This window comes from Canis lupus, chromosome X (assembly GCF_048164855.1).
Source record: "Canis lupus baileyi chromosome X, mCanLup2.hap1, whole genome shotgun sequence".
NCBI lineage: Eukaryota > Metazoa > Chordata > Mammalia > Carnivora > Canidae > Canis > Canis lupus.
In genome coordinates this window covers 82,788,588-82,805,759 of record NC_132876.1, presented here as the reverse complement: position 1 = coordinate 82,805,759, position 17,172 = coordinate 82,788,588, and the positions used below count along the sequence as shown (strand labels likewise).

Genomic DNA, 17,172 nt, shown 5'->3' with positions numbered 1-17,172 from the left:
CATTGACAAACTTACTTCACACTGTTTCCTCCGTGCCTCTGGCAGGGTCTGCTTGTGCCCAAACCTCAGCCTGGCGTGCTTTTCCCCTTCTCCGCTTTTCTTCGCCAATTCCTGCATCTCTCCTCATTCATTCATTTCATTTTTTGGAGGTGTGCTAGGCCCACAGATAATCTTTGCTCATGGCATGGGGAATGCAGAGGCGGGCCGTTGTAGCAGGAGTGCACTTGAACACCCACAGCCCCAGGCAGGAATCGTCCAGACCCCCAGCTGGGGTCCAGAGACAAGGCTAGAACCAGGGTGGCTTCTTTCACCAGGAGCCTGCGGTCTCTCACTTCCAGCCAGCTTGGCCAGCTTTCGATGGTATATAGACTGCCACCCTTAAGGCATGGGCTGGGGCCCTGGAGCCCCCCTTGGGGTGGGGCCAGGAAGGTGTGAGTCAGCGGGCTGGGCTAAAAAAGGCTGTTAGAACTTTTGAGCCGCGCCCCCCTCTTCCATAGATGGTGATGAACTGCAGCCAGGCTTGTGCGCACACGCCACATGCTGGGCGTTCCTGGTCCTGGGAGAGGACAGAGTTTCCTCCATCCTGGGAGCAGAGCCCTAAAGGCAGGGCTTATATGGCCAGCAGGACTGCAACCGGGATAGCCCTGAAGCCAAGCACTGGCTGAGGCCAGAAATGTCCAGTCACCTCCGCTTGTCACCACATCCTGAACACTTGGCCCCATCCCCCCAATGAAGGAAGCTGTGGTCAGGCGGGAAAGGGCAACTCCCACCCCTATGGGGAGGGGTCAGAGAGGAGACAAATTAAAAAAGACTAGAGTGTGAATTTCCAGGGTGACGTGTTCAGGAGAGGGACTGCAAAGCCTGGCTGGGAGCTGGGGTATAAAAAACTGAAGAGGTGGGGATCCCTGGGTGGCTCAGCGGTTTAGCGCCTGCCTTCGGCCCAGGGCGTGAGTCCAGGGATCGAGTCCAGGGATCGAGTCCCACATCGGGCTCCCTGCATGGAGCCTGCTTCTCCCTCTGCCTGTGTCTCTCTTTCTCCGTATCTCTCGTGAATGAATAAATAAAATCTTAAAAGAAAGAAAGAACTGAAGAGGTGAACCCTTGAATGGTCAGCACTGTGGACTTCGTGGGGGAGTGTACTGGGGCTTCCAGCTACCCTTGACTCAGAGCCCGTTGGAGGTGTGGCTCTACGGAAATAAGGCACTCCAGCCCTATAAACACAGTCACACCCAGGAGACTAATAATAGTAACCCCAACCACCATTTACTTAGATTTATTCCTGCTACTGGCTTTTTTTTTTCAAAGATTTATTTATTTATTTATTTATTTATTTATTTATTTATTTATTTATTTATGATAGACATAGAGAGAGAGAGAGAGGCAGAGACACAGGAGGAGGGAGAAGCAGGCTCTATGCCGGGAGCCTGACGCAGGACTCGATCCTGGGACTACAGGATCGTGCCTTGGGCCAAAAGCAGGCGCTAAACTGCTGAGCCACCGAGGGATCCCCCCTGCTACTGGCTTTATTGCACTATCTATTTTCATCTACTTACATATCTACTCAACAATCCTAATATCTCCATTTCACGGGGAGGAGAGTGAGGCTCAGACAGTATAAATGGCTTGGGGGGGGAGGCCGTTGAAGCAAGATTTAATCAAGGCAGGACGCTGGAGCCTATCCTTTTAATCTCCCCTGCATTTGACAACGAGTAATTGAGCCCTGATTGTTTACCTTGCACCATGATAGGTTGGGAAGATGCTGGTGAAACGAAAGATAAAGATTTCTAACCTTGTGTAGAAGTATGTTGGAAAAGAAAAGACAAAGAAAAGAAAATGAATAAATAAAAGAATTTCAGGGAGAGGTCGGAGTTACAAAGATAGCAAAAGGAGGTTATGTTGGTGGGAGCAACGATGGTGGGCTGTTGGTCTCTTTGAAGACAACATTTGAGCCGGGACCTAAATGACCAGAAGCCAGATGTATGAAGAGCTTGGGGAAGGACACTGACAGCCATGGGAATGGCAAGTGCAAAGGCTCCAAGGTAATGCAGAATTTATTTTGTTCTAAAAACTCAGACATGTCCCCACGGCGTTGGAAAGCACACTCTCAACACTGGGAAAAATGTGCTTCATCCCTTCTGCCACTCAACCACTCTCAGCAGCCTGGGATGATAGAAGGGTGCCCCTTCCTTGGTTTTGAGGCACCCCAGGTTGGGGGAGGGTGTGGCGTCACAGTCAGGCCCTTGGGTTTAACTGTCCTGGCTGTCCAGCCACAACTTTTCCCTCAAATGGGATGAGACTAAAATCAACGTCCAGTCTGGAGAGTGTGATCCTCAGCACATCTCCAGGGAGATCCTGATTCCTGTGACCAAGTGCATGTCTCAAATGTAGAAATCAAGGCTGAGCTGGGAGAAATTGCTCGCTTAGGATAACACACTTCAAATGTCATCAGCCTTGCACCCAGGCTGGCACCCCAGGAGCCTTCCTCTCATCTTGCCATGCTTCCAGCAAAAAAAAACCTGTGCTTCTTCCCCATTCTTCATCTAGGGGTATGCTGGTAGCTCCTCTCCTTAGAACCAGGAAACAGAGGCCCCGCACTTAAGGCCAGGGCTTCCCTAGGACTGCAGAACAGAGAATCAGACCCTGGGTGGTGACACTGTTAATAATGTCTGTCCCCATTTACTGAGCAGCTTGATGGTCACCAAGTCCTGTTCTCTCTTAGCCTGTGCGCTAATGCAGTCACATTTCCATCCCTGCTAAGAGGTTTATTCCACCCACCATGATCCTTTATCTGAAATTTTGAAGTCAGAAAAGCTCCGGAAAAAGCTTTCCCATGTGTTGGGCACCATTTGGTTACAAAACCTAACCTGAGGGGATCCCTGGGTGGCGCAGTGGTTTAGCGCCTGCCTCTCTCTCTCTCTCTCTCTCACTGTGTGCCTATCATAAATAAATAAGTAAAAAAAAACCTAACCTGAGGGAATGAGACAATTTTCGGTTCTGGCTTATAGGACTTACTGTGAATGACTTTCACCTCCTTTTTTTTTTTCCTTTCTTGAATAAATATTAAGGTGTTGTAATTTAAAAAAAAGATTTTATTTATTTACTTATTCATGAGAGACACACAGAGAGAGAGAGAGAGAGAGAGGCAGAGGGAGAAGCAGGCTCCATACAGGGAGCCCGACGTGGGGATTCCAGGTCTCCAGGATCACGCCCTGGACTGAGGTGTTGTAATTTTTTTTTAAACAGGGCTGCTTCAGACCTCGCCAAGGGTGTTAAGACATACACAACTTTCTAAGATCCGAAATATTAAGAATTCTGGAAAAGTACCTGGGTTTGACCACGGCCTCGGCCACTTTTACACCTAAGGAAACTGAGTCACACTCCTCCCCAAAACCAGATACCCGCGGTTCTGAATTGAGGCAGCATCGAAAGCATTCCTATTTTGAAGGCGCAAAAAGTCTCGCCGTTACCGCGCATGGTACCCCGAACTGCTAAGCCTCAAAAGCTAGGCGCCCCCGGAGATGGGGCGCCCCGGGGGCTCCACGCCAGGCCGGGAGTATCCTTGGCGGGCGGGGCGAAGGGGCTTCCGGGGCGGCAGCCACCTGGCCCGGCCCCCTCCGGCCCCGCCCGCTTCTGCTCCGTGAGGTGATTCACTCCCTCCTTCGCCCCGGGGGCCCCCTTCCCGGCCAGACAGCGGGCAAGACGGCAGGGTGTGCAGCGTCCCCGAATCCGCGAGCAAGCGACTAGATACTCCGTGCCCCTAGGGACTCCGGCCCACCCCATGGCGGATTCCGAGCGCCTCTCGGCCCCCGGCTGCTGGGCCGCCTGCACCAACTTTTCGCGCACCCGAAAGGGAATTCTCCTGTTTGCCGAGATTGTGAGTGTCCCGGGATAGGCGGGTGGGCAAAGGTGGGGTGGAGTGGCCGGACCACGCGGAGCTGGGAGGCCCCGGGTGAGGCTGGCGCAGGCCTGGAGGCGCTCCGCAGCGGGCGCGGGTGGGTGGGGTCGTGGCGGAGGCCCGAAACCGGGGACTCACGGCTAGCCACTGGGATTTGGAGAAGGTAATCAGGAGCCGCTGGGCTATGGGGTGGCGCCAGGGGCCCATAGCGCATATGGGGAGCCCTGTGGAGGGAGACGGCGCGGACACGTGGGTGGGCTCTTGGGCGAGATCCCACGGGGCTAGGAGGTGGGGGGCCTCCCGTGGCAGGGCGTGGCGCGGCCTGGGCACTGGCGGGCGGGTTGGCTGTGCGCCCAGGGGCGGGGCCTGTTGGGGTGGGGCCCTGAGCGCTGGTCCTGCGGGGTAGGGAGGTCCGCCCTTTACCAGTTCTTCCTCGCCCTTCTGTGGTGGGGCAGGAGGTCGTTAGCTATTTGGGCTGCTGGGGAGCCTGGGCCGCCCGCACCCCTCAAAGTGGGCGCCGCCTTTGATTCACTTGTAAAAGCGGTGCGACACCTTTAACAGAGCCTTGCCCTTCCCGGTGTCACTCTCACCGCTTCCCAAAGGGGTTGCCGAGGGAACCGCAGGTCCCGCCTCTATGAAGGCTCCAGAGCTGGCACCAGCAGTGCTCACCAAACACCTGGCGGCACCACTCCCTGCAGCCCGCCCCGTGCTGAAAGGAAAAAGGGGGGAAACGGAGGCACCCAACTCTACCCCTTACTAGCTAGGTGACTCCGGGCAAGTCACTTAAGCTCTCTGTGCCTCACTTTTCTATAAAATAAAGATACTAATAACAGCACCCAGCTCATTAGGTTGTCGTGATGATTAAATAAATTAGTACTTGTACAGCTCCTAGAACAACATTCGGGACACAGCGAGCACACGATAAATGTTTAGCTATTATTAGTTGTCATCTTTCTCGTCCTGGTAGGCATCTTTGGAGTTTGAGACCTCCAATTTATTTATTTATCTTTTAAGATTTTATTTATTTACTCATGAGAAATGCAGAGAGAGAGAGGCAGAGACAGAGGCAGAAGGAGAAGCAGGCTCCCTGCAGGGAGCCTGATGTGGGAATCCATCCCAAGACCCTGGGATCATGACCTGAGCCAAAGACAGATGCTCAACCACTGAGTCACCCAGGTACCCCAAGACCTCCAATTTAAACCAATCCCTTCAGCCCTGGGAGCTGATCGAGGCCCCCTTTCTCCTGTCATTCTTCCAGATACTGTGCCTGGTGATTCTGATCTGCTTCAGTGCCTCCACACCAGGATACTCCTCCCTGTCAGTGGTGGAGATGATCCTTGCTGCTATCTTCTTTGTCATCTACATGTGTGACCTGCACACCAAGATACAGATCATCAACTGGCCTTGGAGTGTGAGAAAGCGGCAAGGCTAGGGAGGGGCTTGGGCAGTTGGGACGGTCCTGGTAATTTTTAATGCTGACTTCCCTCTTCTGCCCACACCTCACAGGATTTCTTCCGAACCCTCATAGCAGCCATCCTCTACCTGATCACCTCCATCGTTGTCCTTGTTGAAGGAGGAAACCACTCCAAAATCATCGCGGGGGTAAAAGCCACAGAGGCAGCTCCAAAGTGGTGGGGGTGAGGGTGGGGAATGAGAATACAGGGGTCAGTTCTGCCTCTGCTTTTGGCAGAAAGTATGTGACCCATAGCAGGCCACACTCAGAGCCTGCAGGAACGTCTGGCCCAGGCTCTGGTTCTCCTCCCAAGATCATCCTTTGCTGGAAAAGGCCATGCCTTGTCCAACACAGGAACCTTTGTGGAAAGCACAAAGAGACAGTCCCTTTGTCAACACAATAGGCTACCATCTGCTAGAACTTTGTCTCAAATGTACAGTGTGAATGGCGCCACTGACATGTGGGGCCATCATGTGGTTATCCTGTGTTGAGGGGTTCTCGGAGGGAGGGTGGGGTAGATTCCAGTCTCCTGGCCTTTCCCTGGGGCTCTGTGGCTTCCCAATCTGGGGTTTTAGTCACCATCCCTGCATGGGGGGCAGTCGTTGGAGGTGGTAGATACAAGGAAGCAAGAGGCTGAGTAGGCTGACCAACCTGATCCAACATCCCTCCCTCCCATCCCCACCCTCAGGTACTGGGCCTAATCGCTACAAGCCTCTTTGGCTATGATGCTTATATCACCTTCCCCTTGCGGCAGCAAAGACATACAGCAGCCCCTACTGGTAAGTGTGTGTGTTGGGGGGAGTGTTGCCTGGGGTGCTGAGGAGAGTAGGAAAGGAGTCTCCCAAGGCCATGAATGCCCCTTATTGGTACTGATGGCCTTAGTGCCAATAAGTACCATAAGCCTCAGTATTACTTGTCTATAAATGGGCATATGGATCCTACTCATGCTTTCCTCTCTTTTCCTCACTTGCAGATCCTGCAGATGGCCCGGTGTAGGTGAACTCCCTTCATTTCTCTCTGAAACCTGCAAATAACACTTCCCATCGAAAGGACTCCTCCCTGCCCTTATAACACTCCCAGCCAACTCCCAGCCCCTTACTGAAGTACAAGTGCCTTTATTGGGAGAATCTGTCTTCCTGTCCTGCCAGTCCTCCCTCCTGGGTGTGGCCATCTTTATGGGTGTGCCTATGTCCCCCTACCTTCTGCAGTACCCAACAGGAGACACTGTTCTGCCTGGACTATGCGCCCACTTAAGCCACAAAATAAGGGGAGGAGGGAGCCTCAGATTTCAGACTCTAGGCCCCAGGCTGTGACCTGCACCAAATAAACTCCTCAGTGTGGGGGGGATGGTTCTGTGGAGGGATAAATAAACAGATTGTTAAAACATGTGATAATGAATAAATTAATCTTTTGATCAAATGTGGATAAATCTCAAACATCAGGAGTGGGGAAGTCAGGGAGGAGGACAGCTGGAGCAAGGAGGTAAAGAAGCCAGGCCTGTTTTACAACAAATATTAAATTACTTCATTAACACAAACAGATGAAGGAGGAAGGGTATTTATGACTCAGGTTGGGAGACAGGATCATCTATGCTGACTTGACAATGGAGCCCTCCAGGACTACGCTGCCTTCAAGCCACAATGCAGTTCTTGTCTCTGGTCTGGCGAGGCATCCCTGGGCGCCAGCTCCTGGGGAGCTGTGGAGATGGGGATTTGGGGGTTCCAGTTGCATTGTCCTGAGCAGGCCTGAGCCTGCACAGATGTGGGGGCAGCGGGATGCGCTCTCCTAGGAAGAAGCCATCCTCCTCTGAGGACTCAGAACTGGGGCTAGAAGGCGAGCTGGAGCAAGATCCTGAGTCCGACCCCGATCCCAAGTCACACTGGTGGTGGCGATGTCTGCCAGAGTGGCGGCGGTGATGGTGGTGGTGGCGGCGGCGGCTGCTGCGGCGGCGATGGGTGGGGGCCCTAGGTGGGGGACTGCGTGGCCTGCGACGCTGGGCTGGGGGTGCACTCAGGGTTCGCCGCGGGCCTCCCTCGGATACCAGAGGGTCACGGAAGCTGACGCGGGGGGTGCTCTGGCGACCAAAGGCACCATCTTCCAGGGGTGGGTCAGGCTGGCTGGGGAGTCCTGGGGGTGGCTCGGGGGGGCCGCGGAGACCCAGCTCTGGCATGGAGTGGCGGTGGGGGGCTCCCCTGAGAAAGTGGGCAGGCTCCTCAGGGCCCGCAACTGAAAAGGATGGAACAATTCCCTGTTATTGCCCCTGAGGGGATGACTGTGAAGGGCCTTCTCTCCACTTGACCCCATCAGGACTGGGAAAGTGGGAGCAAGGGTCAAGGAGGGGCAGCAAGGTGGGGGTAATTTGGGAGAAAGGAGGCCTGGGGCGGGCTCTAGGTGAGGGAATGAGAGCATGGCTTCTGATGTAAGGAGGTGGTGACATCAACTAAGGCTGACCAAGTTTGCCAGAGAATGGGGGTGGGCCTGGGCGCGGAGGGTGGAAGGTCAAGGGTTTGGAGGAAAGGAGGAAGAATTTGGGCTCAAGAAGGAACGAGTTGAGGCCAGGGGACAGGCCTTCTAACAGCAGGGGGTGGAGCCAGGGTTCACGAGGGCAGGTCATGTGGCTGGAGACTTGGGGATGGAGCCAGGGCTGGGATGGGGGCGGGGCCAGGGCTGCGGGAAGGTGAAGGGTGTGGGTGAATCAAGGGGAGGGCCCGGGTTGGGGGGAGTGGGGGGACACCGAGAGGCCGAGAGGCCGCATTTGGCTTGAGGGTTAGCTCACCAGGCCCTGGCTCCGTGCTAGTTCCTTTGGTGGCGGTCTCTGCCGTCTCCTCCTCTGCAGCCGAGAAAGAGGCCGAGGAGGCTGCGAGAGGTGCAGAGACTGTGCCCGCACTCCAGCTCTGGCGGCCGGTCCCCGAAGTCCCCGAACTCGTGGGCTCGGACCCCAGGCTGCAGGCTCTGGAGCAGAAGATGAGACCGCGGCGTGGCAGGAAGGGGCGGCCCAGCAGGGCTCGTCCACAGCGACTACAGCAGAAGCAGCGGTCGGTGGCATGCCAGTGCTGGCCCTCATACGCCATCTGGCCCTGGTCCAGGCCTGTGGGGACCAAAGACAGAGGGGAAACTGAGTCAGAACCATCAGGCATATCCCCAACTGTCCTGAATGGGGCCCCTCTTGGGAAGAGGAAGGGAATCTGAGGCAGGGTACCCCAAGATGCCCTCCCCACCCTCAACTCTCCAGAATGGGGCCCTTCTATGGAGAAAGCAGGGAAACCGAGGTTTGGGTTTCACCCTAAAGTTCCTCATCCATTCTCTCCTGGAAACTGGCTGATGTCTTCTCCTCTTTCTTTCCCAGGGTGCCCCCTCCCAGACTGGGGGTGGGCATTGGACTCTAACATGTGGGTCAGGCTTGGACATTAAGAGGTGGCTTCAGGGGGACAGAATGTAGGAAGTGAATCTGAAGAAGAGGCCTGGGTGGTGGGGGCAGGGCTTAGAAGGTATCGAAGGGCCTTGGTGGGAAAGGAGTGGGTCTTAGAGGGTGGGGTGTGGCTTAGAAGGTAGGACAGGACCTAGGCTGAGGGAGGAATCTCTAGAGAACAAGAGGAGTCGGGATCCCTGGGTGGCGCAGCGGTTTAGCGCCTGCCTTTGGCCCAGGGCGCGATCCTGGAGACCCGGGATCGAATCCCACGTCAGGCTCCCGGTGCATGGAGCCTGCTTCTCCCTCTGCCTGTGTCTCTGCCTCTCTCTCTCTCTCTCTCTCTCTCATGAATAAATAAATTAAAAATCTTTAAAAAAAAAAAAAAAAAAAAAAAAAAAAAAAAAAGAACAAGAGGAGTCTAGGGGTGTTGGGCCTTGGCTGAGGGAGTAAGAGGGTAGCCCCAGGGCCTGGGAATTAGAGGGAACTCTGGGGGGCCTGCAACATCGGACAGAACAAGGGGACACAAGGGAGGCAGGCCGGAGCCGCTGCCGTTGCCGTTGCCATGACCCACGGTAACCAGTGCGAGCTCGCCTGCCAGAAGAATATGAAAAAGCAAAGCGACTTGGTTAAGGGAAAGCGCCGAGATGATGGGCTTTCTGCTGCCCCCCGCAAGCAGAGTGCCCCATCATCTCTACCCCCAGGGACTCGGAGATCATGCAGCAGAAGCAGAAAAAGGCAAACGAGAAGAAGGAGGAACCCAAGTTCGTTTGTGGCTTCGTGTCCAACCCTCTTGCCCTTTGCCTGTGTGCCTGGAGCCAGTCCCACCACACTCGCGTTTTCTCCTGCAGTGCTCACAGGTTCCAGCACCGATGGCATTCCCTTTGCCCTGAGTCTGCAGCGGGTCCCTTTTGTGCTTCCTTCCCCTTAGGTAGCCTCTCTCCCCCTGGGCCACGCCTGGGGGTGAGGGGGTTACCACTTCCCAGTGTTTTTTATTCCTGTGGGGCTCACCCCAAAGTATTAAAAGTAGCTTTGTAATTTCAAAAAAAAAAAAAAAAAAGAGGGAACTCTGGAAGTGGGCCTAGATGCGCAGTGGTGCCTAGTGTCCTGCAGGTGGGGTTTAGAAAGCACAAGCACAATGGGGGACACTGGTGGGGGACTTGCAGTGAAGGGTATAGGGCCATGGTGCTGGTGCTAGATTGAAAGTATGGCATATAATAGAGGACCCTGGTGGGGTGGTGCTATGGCCCAGCTGTCTGCCTGTCCCCCCAGCCCAGTTTCACGTTTACCCACCAATGTGTTCCCCACAGCCATCACAGTACTCTGCGTGGCGGGCCTCATAGCAGGCACAGCAGTGGGGGCGGCTCTGACGCATAACGTAACGCTGGCCTCCTAGCGATGCTTCACACTCAAAGCAGCAGAAGTGGCCCATGTGCCAGTGCCGGCCCTCAGCCTCCGTGCACTCAGGGGAGAAGATGATCTGGGTGGGGGGAGGGGAAACAGTGACACACACACACAGGCCACCTTGGCCATCAGAAGGGCCTGCCCCTGGCCCTGCTCACCCTCCACTCCCATCCCCAGGGCAGAGAGGCATGAACCTCGTCACAGGCTTGGCAGCGTGGGCGCAGGCGTTCGGCGTGGTGGCGGCCACAGTAGACTTTGCCAGCATGATAGAAGTAGATGAGGTCCACCAGCAGCTCGCGGCATGTGCAGCACACAAAGCACTGCGGGTGCCAGCAGGCACCCAGGCCCGCTCGACTGGCAAACACCGCGATGTCCCCACCTCCAATTTGTTTCCCGCACTGCCAAGTGACAGAGAGACACTGCCACCAAGATGGTCAGATGGATGGGGGTCAGCCAAGACATGTCACACTTGGGCCTTCCTCTGGCAGACCTTTGTGACTGGTTATACTCGTGGGCTTTTAGATAGGCCCCACAAACACGGGAGGGTACCCTAAGACTGACCCTACTTCTGGGGGAAACCATAGAGACAGGCCCTTTTAATTGTGGGTGGCCTTCAAGGCAAGTCTCATCCTCAGGGAGCTGGGGAAATGGAAGAGACAGGCCAGGCTCCGTGGGGGAACCTCAGTGACAAACTTCACTGAGAACCTAACAGGAGGATCTAGGGTTGGGTTCCACCTACCTGGAGGGACCATGAAGAAAATTCCACCCACCATGGGGCCCTATAGACAGGCCCTGCCCCTGTGGGTCAGCTCTTTTTTTTTTTTTTTTTTTTTTGTGGGTCAGCTCTTAAGGACATGTCTCAACCACAAGAGGACCAGAGAGACAACCTACACCTCACATTCACTGTGTAGAGGGAATGAATAGAGAAGGTCAACTAGGGTCTGCTCAGAGACAGACTCAAAGTCAAGGGTGAGATCTAAGGAACAGGCCCTGTCCACCAGGGGGCCCTACAGGCAGATCCTGCTGGCCAGGGAGGCCCTAAGGCAAGGTCCTTGCCCAGCAGTGGGAAGTGAGGGGATGTTAGAACACTGGAGACAGACCTTGAGTGCTTAAGTGGCAGGCCGCCTCCTCCTTCCAGGGCCCGGAGCAGAGGCACTGCTCTCATTCATGGGGGGCCTTCCGTGGCTCACCTCCTCACAGATGGCTCCGGTGATGGTCACGGGGAAGATGCGCACCGTGCCACGGCCCAGATTTTCCCGCTTCCGCTGCTGGCTGAAGGATCTGAGCTCTTTCTTCTCCTCCTCTTCCAGCGCTGTGCAGTACTGTGCCTGGGGTAGGAGGGTCTTCCAGGCTCCTCCCGCCAGGCCTGCCTTCCTCCCCCCACTCCCAGAATTCATCCACACTCAAAAGGAGTTTACTTCTAGACCTTTGTAGAGGTGGTGCTTCCTGCCCGAAATTGCCACCCCTTACCTCTTCTCTCAGGGGCTCAGTCGTGGTTTTGCCCAGGAATGTCTCAATTGTCCCTGCCTATCCAGACCTTCCATGTCGGGATCAGCTTACCTTTCCTCCTCTGACTCTGTCCATTTCTTTCCAGCTGCTTAGCATCTGCCCAAGCTGTGTACCTTGGCCCCCAAACTGGACCTGGCATGCCCTTCCTGTCTCCTCTCTCCTTACCTCACTGTCATGTGGGGGCAGCTGATACAGCAGCTGCTTGATCCTGTATTTTTCCCCGGGACTGTTGACATAGGGGACCTTGTCCTCTGGGAGGCAGCTGAAAAACTGGTATACCTGGGAGGACACGGGGCGGGGGTGGGGTGGGGGTGGGCAGGAGAGAACAGTTGAGACGAGGGATGAGTTGGGAGGCAGTGGGGTATAGGGGCCCTATTCCTTGAGAATATTCAAGTCATCAGAAGGGACATGTTGACTGACATTCTCCATCGCCCCTTCCTCCAGGCTGGATCCTTTCCATCACCTCCCAAATACACTGCTTTGACCCCACATTTTTCTCCAGCTGCTCTCCACTGGTCTTTTATAGCAGAGTTCCACCAAAGAGTGGTGTGCATCAGCTGCTTCCACTTCCTCTCCTCTCATTGTCTCCAGACCTGACTCCACTCGGGCTTTTCCACCCCTTCTGTCCCTGCCCCTCATCCCAAGCCTTCCCGTCCTGTCCTGTCCCAATCCGTCCCATTGACGATGTCTACACCATTAAAAATCCTTTTCCAGGTTTCAGTCCTCATTCGATAGACCCATCAATAGCACTGGACTCAGTTGATCACTCCCTCTTCCTGGAAACACTTTGTTCCCTTGGCTTTCTCGGTTTCTTCCTACATTACTAGCTGTTCCTTCTCTGTCTCCCTTTTGGTTCTTCCTCAACTAGCTGACCCCCAGATGTGGGAGGACCCTTAGGGCTCATCCCTGGTTCTCTGGATTCTCTTCATTCACTCCCTTGGGAATCACACCCAACCTCCTGCCTCACACATGCATACCCCCAGCCCCGTGACGTCTCCCTTGAGTTCCAGGCCATATGGCCACTCAGATCTCTAACAGGCATCTAAAACTCCAGATGGCCAAGACCAGACTTACACTCTTACTACTCGGTTTGCTCCTGCCTTGGCCTGAACCCTATTGGTTCATCCATCCATCCTTGAGGTTATCTCTGACTCCTCTTTCTCACACACCCACAAGCAAATCCTTTTAGCTCTGCTTTTGAAACATCCGGAATCGGACCACCACTTGCTACTTCCACCACCGGCATAGTCTTCAGCCACTGGCCCCCTGCTTCGGCCCTCGCCCCTACAGCCTATTTTCCTCCCAGCAGCTAGAGGGAGCCTGTTAAATCCTAAAACAAACCACAGCCCTTCTCTGCTCACAACATTTTTGTTGGCTCCTCCTCCATTCAGAGTAGAGGTCAAAATCCTCTCGGTGCCCACCCCACACCAGACCTCACCTCCACCCACTCTCCCAGTCACTCACTCTGCTCCAGCTGCACCGATCTCCTAAGGATTCCTCTTGCAGGCCAAGTACACTCTTGCCTCAGGACATTTGCATCAGCTACTCCTTCTGCTCGGGTAGCTCTAACCTTGGGTATCTGCATGGCATTCTTTACCTCCTTCACAAAGCCCAAACATATCTTCACAGAGGCTGACCTGGGCACCCTATTTACAATTCTAACAGTTCCCTCCCTCCACTATTTTGTTTGTGTTTTCTCCACCTGCTGTGTCCTCAGTGCCTAGAGCAGTGTCTGACATGCAGTAGGTGCTCAATAACTATTTGTTGAACGAATCAACTAATGGAGATGTGGTACACGAAGTGCTGGGATAAGACCGGAGTTAAGGCGCAGAATAGGAGCGGGGTGAACAGGGCCTGACCGACCGACTCAGGGATCATTCACTGTTCCCTGAGCATTGTGGGGGAGCTGATCACTGTGGGATTACAGAGGGGTTAGAAGGGTACATTCAGTCTAGTGTTGTCCCGGAAATAGGTTTCTGAGTGTGTGTCTTTGTGTGCCTGTGGGTGTGCGCGCATCTACTGGACAACAAGAGGGGGTGGCAGCCTCTGGTCACCTGCTCTGGCTTGAGCCCAGGAGGCACCCAGGCATACTCCTCCGAGGCACAGCCTGAGTCATCGTCAGAGATGGAGTGGCGCTGGAAGTCTGAGATTAGGCGACACATGATACGTTCCAGGTCCACAGGCACCGAATGAACAGCATGCTCTTCCCTTGGGCATTTGCAGTGCTGACAGATCTTTCTGAGGGGGCCGGGATGGGGGTCAATTATTAAGTGGTAGCTCACATGGAAGCAGCAGCCCAAGGAAGTCCAGCTAGAGGGGAGGGACACGTATAGCATCACCACCAAAAGATTCTGAGCCTGGATGAGGATCCGGCCCCGAGTGGGGGGGGGGCAGGGGGCCCAAGACTGCTGTGGGTGAGACAGGAGTGGAGGGCGTGGCTGTCTCCAGCTGGGGGTGGGGCCGTGGGGGTCTCAAGGCCATTCCCTGACTTTTACCTCTGGGACTCAGGTCAGACTTTCCTGGTGATGGGCCTGAATAGGGGTGGAGCTCTGAGTCTGAGATTGCAGTTATAAATTTAGGGGTTTCTCCTCAGGACTGGCTTTGGATGTTGTGGGGGGAACTTTATCCCTAGAGGTGGGCTCTAGCCTGTGCTGTGGCTCTGAACTTGTGGGCAGGTGGAGGCTCTGAGCCTCTATGTAAGGGCCTGAATGTGCCAGCTGTGGACTCTGTGGTATTTTATGAGACATTCTGGATACAGGGCTCCAGTGGGAGGATAGGACATGGTCTGTGAGAGGAGTTCTGAGCCTGAGAAGGGCTGGATGTCAGTGGACAATGCTCAGGGCCTGGGACTGAGGATTGCCCTAGGGATGGGACTCCGTGGCGCCCAGAGAACATTTCTAGGGGCGGGGCTATGTAGTGGGTGGAGCTTTCCTGGGAACAGGACAATTGGGAACGAGTCAGGGGGCGGGGCCCTGAGTCTAAGCCGGAGGCTCTTGCCCCAACGGAGCTGCTCTGGTGGACAGGGCTCAAGTCTAGAGGTGTGGCCAGAGCTTCTAGGGGTTTCCCCCCAAGGGCGGGGCCCAGACAAAGGCGAGGCCCTGGGATCGTCACTTACCTCCATCCATGCAACAGGAAGCCGGGGCACTGCTCCCTGCAGGAGTTGCAGGGCTGGCCGCGATCTGGGTCCTCCAACTCTGGAGGCTGAAGTGGGTGGGGGCAGACGCGGGAACAGGCACGGCGCGGGGGCGGGGAGAGAGAAGTCAACGCCCTCCTCTCCACTCCAAGGCCCGCGACCACACGCTGGGGCCTGTCCCACCAGGGCAGCGCTGGGCAGGCTGGGACAGCACCAAAAGCGCGGAAGAAGGAGGACACAACTGAGGTAGAGGCGGGGCAGCTGAGGCCACCTCCCCATATACCCCTTTTTCAGGGAATTCCCTTCCCCTCACCCAGCCTTGGACACATCCCACCAGCCTCTAACTCCTCCAGGCCTCAAACACCTCCCCCCAGAACTCAGAGTACTCTCCCCACCAGACCACAGAGTCCCAAATCTGGGTGTCTCCTCCCAGGCCTCATCCTGGCCCCTTCTCCACCCAGGAGGCCGGAGGCACTCCAGTTCCACAGGGTAGGAGTCTGAGGCCCCATCCTTACTTGGGATCCCCAACATGAACCCTCCCCTCTTTTCTGAATCTCAACAGCCTGTCCTCAAAACCCTGGCTTCCCCTTTTCATACCTAAGGAATTGGAGACCCTCCCTCAGGATCTCAGGAGGCCCCTGATCCATTCAGTAATCCTGATCCCAAGAAGCCTTGGCCTTTACCCTTCATATCCTAGGGCTATTCACTCCTCTGGAACACCAAACCCAGACCCCACTTAAGAACCCCCTCCAAAGGAAGAGCTACCCCGCTAAGAAGTCAGAAAGCTCCTGGCTCAAGTAGAAGCCTGGAAGCCCTGGTTCCCCAAATCCCAATCCCCAGACCCTTAATATTCAGGCACCCCAGGAGTGTAGGACCTCACCCTTAAGATCACCTTCTGCCAAGGTACAGGGGAAGTCCCTTCCCTCAGAAGCACAGGAGGTCTTTACTCAATCCAGGACCCTAGGATCCAGTCTTTTGGCCCTCAGAATCCCCTCCCAGAATTCACATGAGAGGGGAGCCCATCAGGTCTCTGAGGGTGCTGATAGAAGTGTGCAGAGAGGTGATTAGGGAGCAGGTGCCACCAGATCTCTCTTTTCCTTAATCCACACGCTTCCAGCAGCCCTGACCCCTCTGTTCTAGGAATCTGTGGATGGGGATTCCCAGATCCTCGGTGGAGCACCTCCTCCCTATCCCAATCCCCTGCCCGCTCTCCTGCGCCTCAGTTTACCCCTGCCTCCCACCGCTGCCCCGAGTCTCGCTCACCGCGCGCCCAGAGCGGCGCCTCCTGGACCCACGCGCGAACATGGCGCGCCCAGGCAGGGTCAGGCCGGGCAGGGTCAGGCAGGATGGAATCCTCCCGGCGGTCAGCCCGCCGCGCGTCCGGCCTAGGAGCTCTGTTCCGTAAATCTGACACCGGCGTGGGAGGAGCGCGCCCGCACGGCCCGCCCCTGGCCCTGCACTCACTCCGGGGCCGCGGCGCCCCCTGCCTAGAGGTGAGGGGCACGCAGCGCAGGAGCGCTGGACGCGAGCGCTCCCCAGCCTTCCTGCCCTGGGGCGGGAGCCAGGCCTCAGAAGGCTCGGCCCGGAGCCCCAGGGTAACACATGGCCTCTCCCGGGATATTCTAGGGCTTGAGGGCTCTGGAGTGGAGGAGGGCGGACTTGGAAGTGGTGCGCTAGGGCACTAGTATTGGCATTTCGTGTCCATTTATCTTGGCTGTTTATTTGGAGGAGGGGTTAAGGCCACCTCTTGGCCCCCTACCCACTGGGGATATTCCCAGGGCCTCTTTCCCCGGATGAATACTGCAAGAATGATCCCCAAGCCCACCGCAGTTCCAGCTGGCGCTCCCTCACCACTCATCAGAGAGGGAGCTCTTATCCACCCCCTACAGCCTCCACTCCCAAACCCTATCAGAGCCAGGACTGTTTGAGATTTATGGGGAAAAGGTTAAAGTCACTGGCCAGGTTCCGAGGCCCCACTACCCACTCCCTCTCCTTCCTAACAGGCCCAGCTGTCTTGCCCCCTAAGTCCTGAGAAATCAATTTTTTTTTTAAACAGAAGTGGAGCAGGCAGAGGGACGAGAAGCTGACTCCTTGCAGAGCAGGGAGCCCGACGTGGGGCTCGATCTCAGGACCCCAAGATCACGACAGGGCCCCAACCCAGTATCACGATGGGACCTGAAGGTGGAGGCTTAAGCAACTGAGCCACCCAGCCGCCCCCTGAGAAATAGATCTTAAAGCCTTCCCTCCCTGGCTCCTATTTTTTCTCTGCAGTTAGATAGCCCTTTTGCTGAGCTCAGTCCCATAGCTGGGAGTCTCTCCTTTGCCTGTCAGGCTTCGCTGTGCCTCAGGGCTAGGAGGAGGGGGGTCCCCGG

At 55.7% G+C, this 17,172-nt stretch overlaps 2 protein-coding genes across 8 annotated transcripts; one reads left to right on the top strand and one right to left on the bottom strand.

Moving 5' to 3' along the window:
* Positions 1-3,581: 3,581 nt before the first annotated feature.
* PLP2 (proteolipid protein 2) lies at positions 3,582-6,767 on the top strand. The gene is made up of 5 exons (XM_072816542.1): positions 3,582-3,874; positions 5,154-5,306; positions 5,402-5,497; positions 6,037-6,127; positions 6,322-6,767. Exons 1-5 carry the CDS (start codon positions 3,779-3,781, stop codon positions 6,342-6,344), a joined length of 459 nt encoding a protein of 152 aa, XP_072672643.1. The 5' UTR covers positions 3,582-3,778; the 3' UTR covers positions 6,345-6,767.
* On the bottom strand, positions 6,740-16,257 carry PRICKLE3 (prickle planar cell polarity protein 3). Of its 7 annotated transcripts, none has more exons than XM_072816536.1 (10): positions 16,064-16,203; positions 15,681-15,839; positions 14,783-15,002; positions 13,722-13,905; positions 11,833-11,946; positions 11,349-11,486; positions 10,353-10,556; positions 10,048-10,234; positions 8,125-8,436; positions 6,740-7,574 (listed from the first exon to the last, which is right to left on the bottom strand). In XM_072816536.1, the coding sequence occupies exons 4-10, from the start codon at positions 13,827-13,829 to the stop codon at positions 6,979-6,981; spliced, it is 1,659 nt and encodes a 552-aa protein (XP_072672637.1). In that variant the 5' UTR covers positions 13,830-13,905; positions 14,783-15,002; positions 15,681-15,839; positions 16,064-16,203; the 3' UTR covers positions 6,740-6,978. The 7 variants fall into 7 exon arrangements, with proteins under 7 accessions (XP_072672637.1, XP_072672638.1, XP_072672636.1 ...); XM_072816537.1 differs by having other exon boundaries at positions 14,783-14,868; XM_072816535.1 differs by lacking the exon at positions 15,681-15,839 and having other exon boundaries at positions 14,783-14,868; positions 16,064-16,257.
* Positions 16,258-17,172: the final 915 nt, after the last annotated feature.

Bases quoted from the DNA above. Each gene is read 5' to 3' on its own strand.
- PLP2 (XM_072816542.1), top strand. From the start codon at position 3,779: ATGGCGGATTCCGAGCGCCTCTCGGCCCCCGGCTGCTGGGCCGCCTGC. The intron at 5,307-5,401 runs GTGAGAAAGCGG...CACACCTCACAG, and splicing joins TCATCAACTGGCCTTGGAGT to GATTTCTTCCGAACCCTCAT. The intron at 5,498-6,036 runs GTAAAAGCCACA...CCCCACCCTCAG, and splicing joins ACTCCAAAATCATCGCGGGG to GTACTGGGCCTAATCGCTAC.
- PRICKLE3 (XM_072816535.1), bottom strand. From the start codon at position 16,105: ATGTTCGCGCGTGGGTCCAGGAGGCGCCGCTCTGGGCGCGCG. The intron at 10,557-11,348 runs GTGAGCCACGGA...GTCACTTGGCAG, and splicing joins CCGGAGCCATCTGTGAGGAG to TGCGGGAAACAAATTGGAGG. The intron at 7,575-8,124 runs GTGAGCTAACCC...CATCCTTTTCAG, and splicing joins TAGCACGGAGCCAGGGCCTG to TTGCGGGCCCTGAGGAGCCT.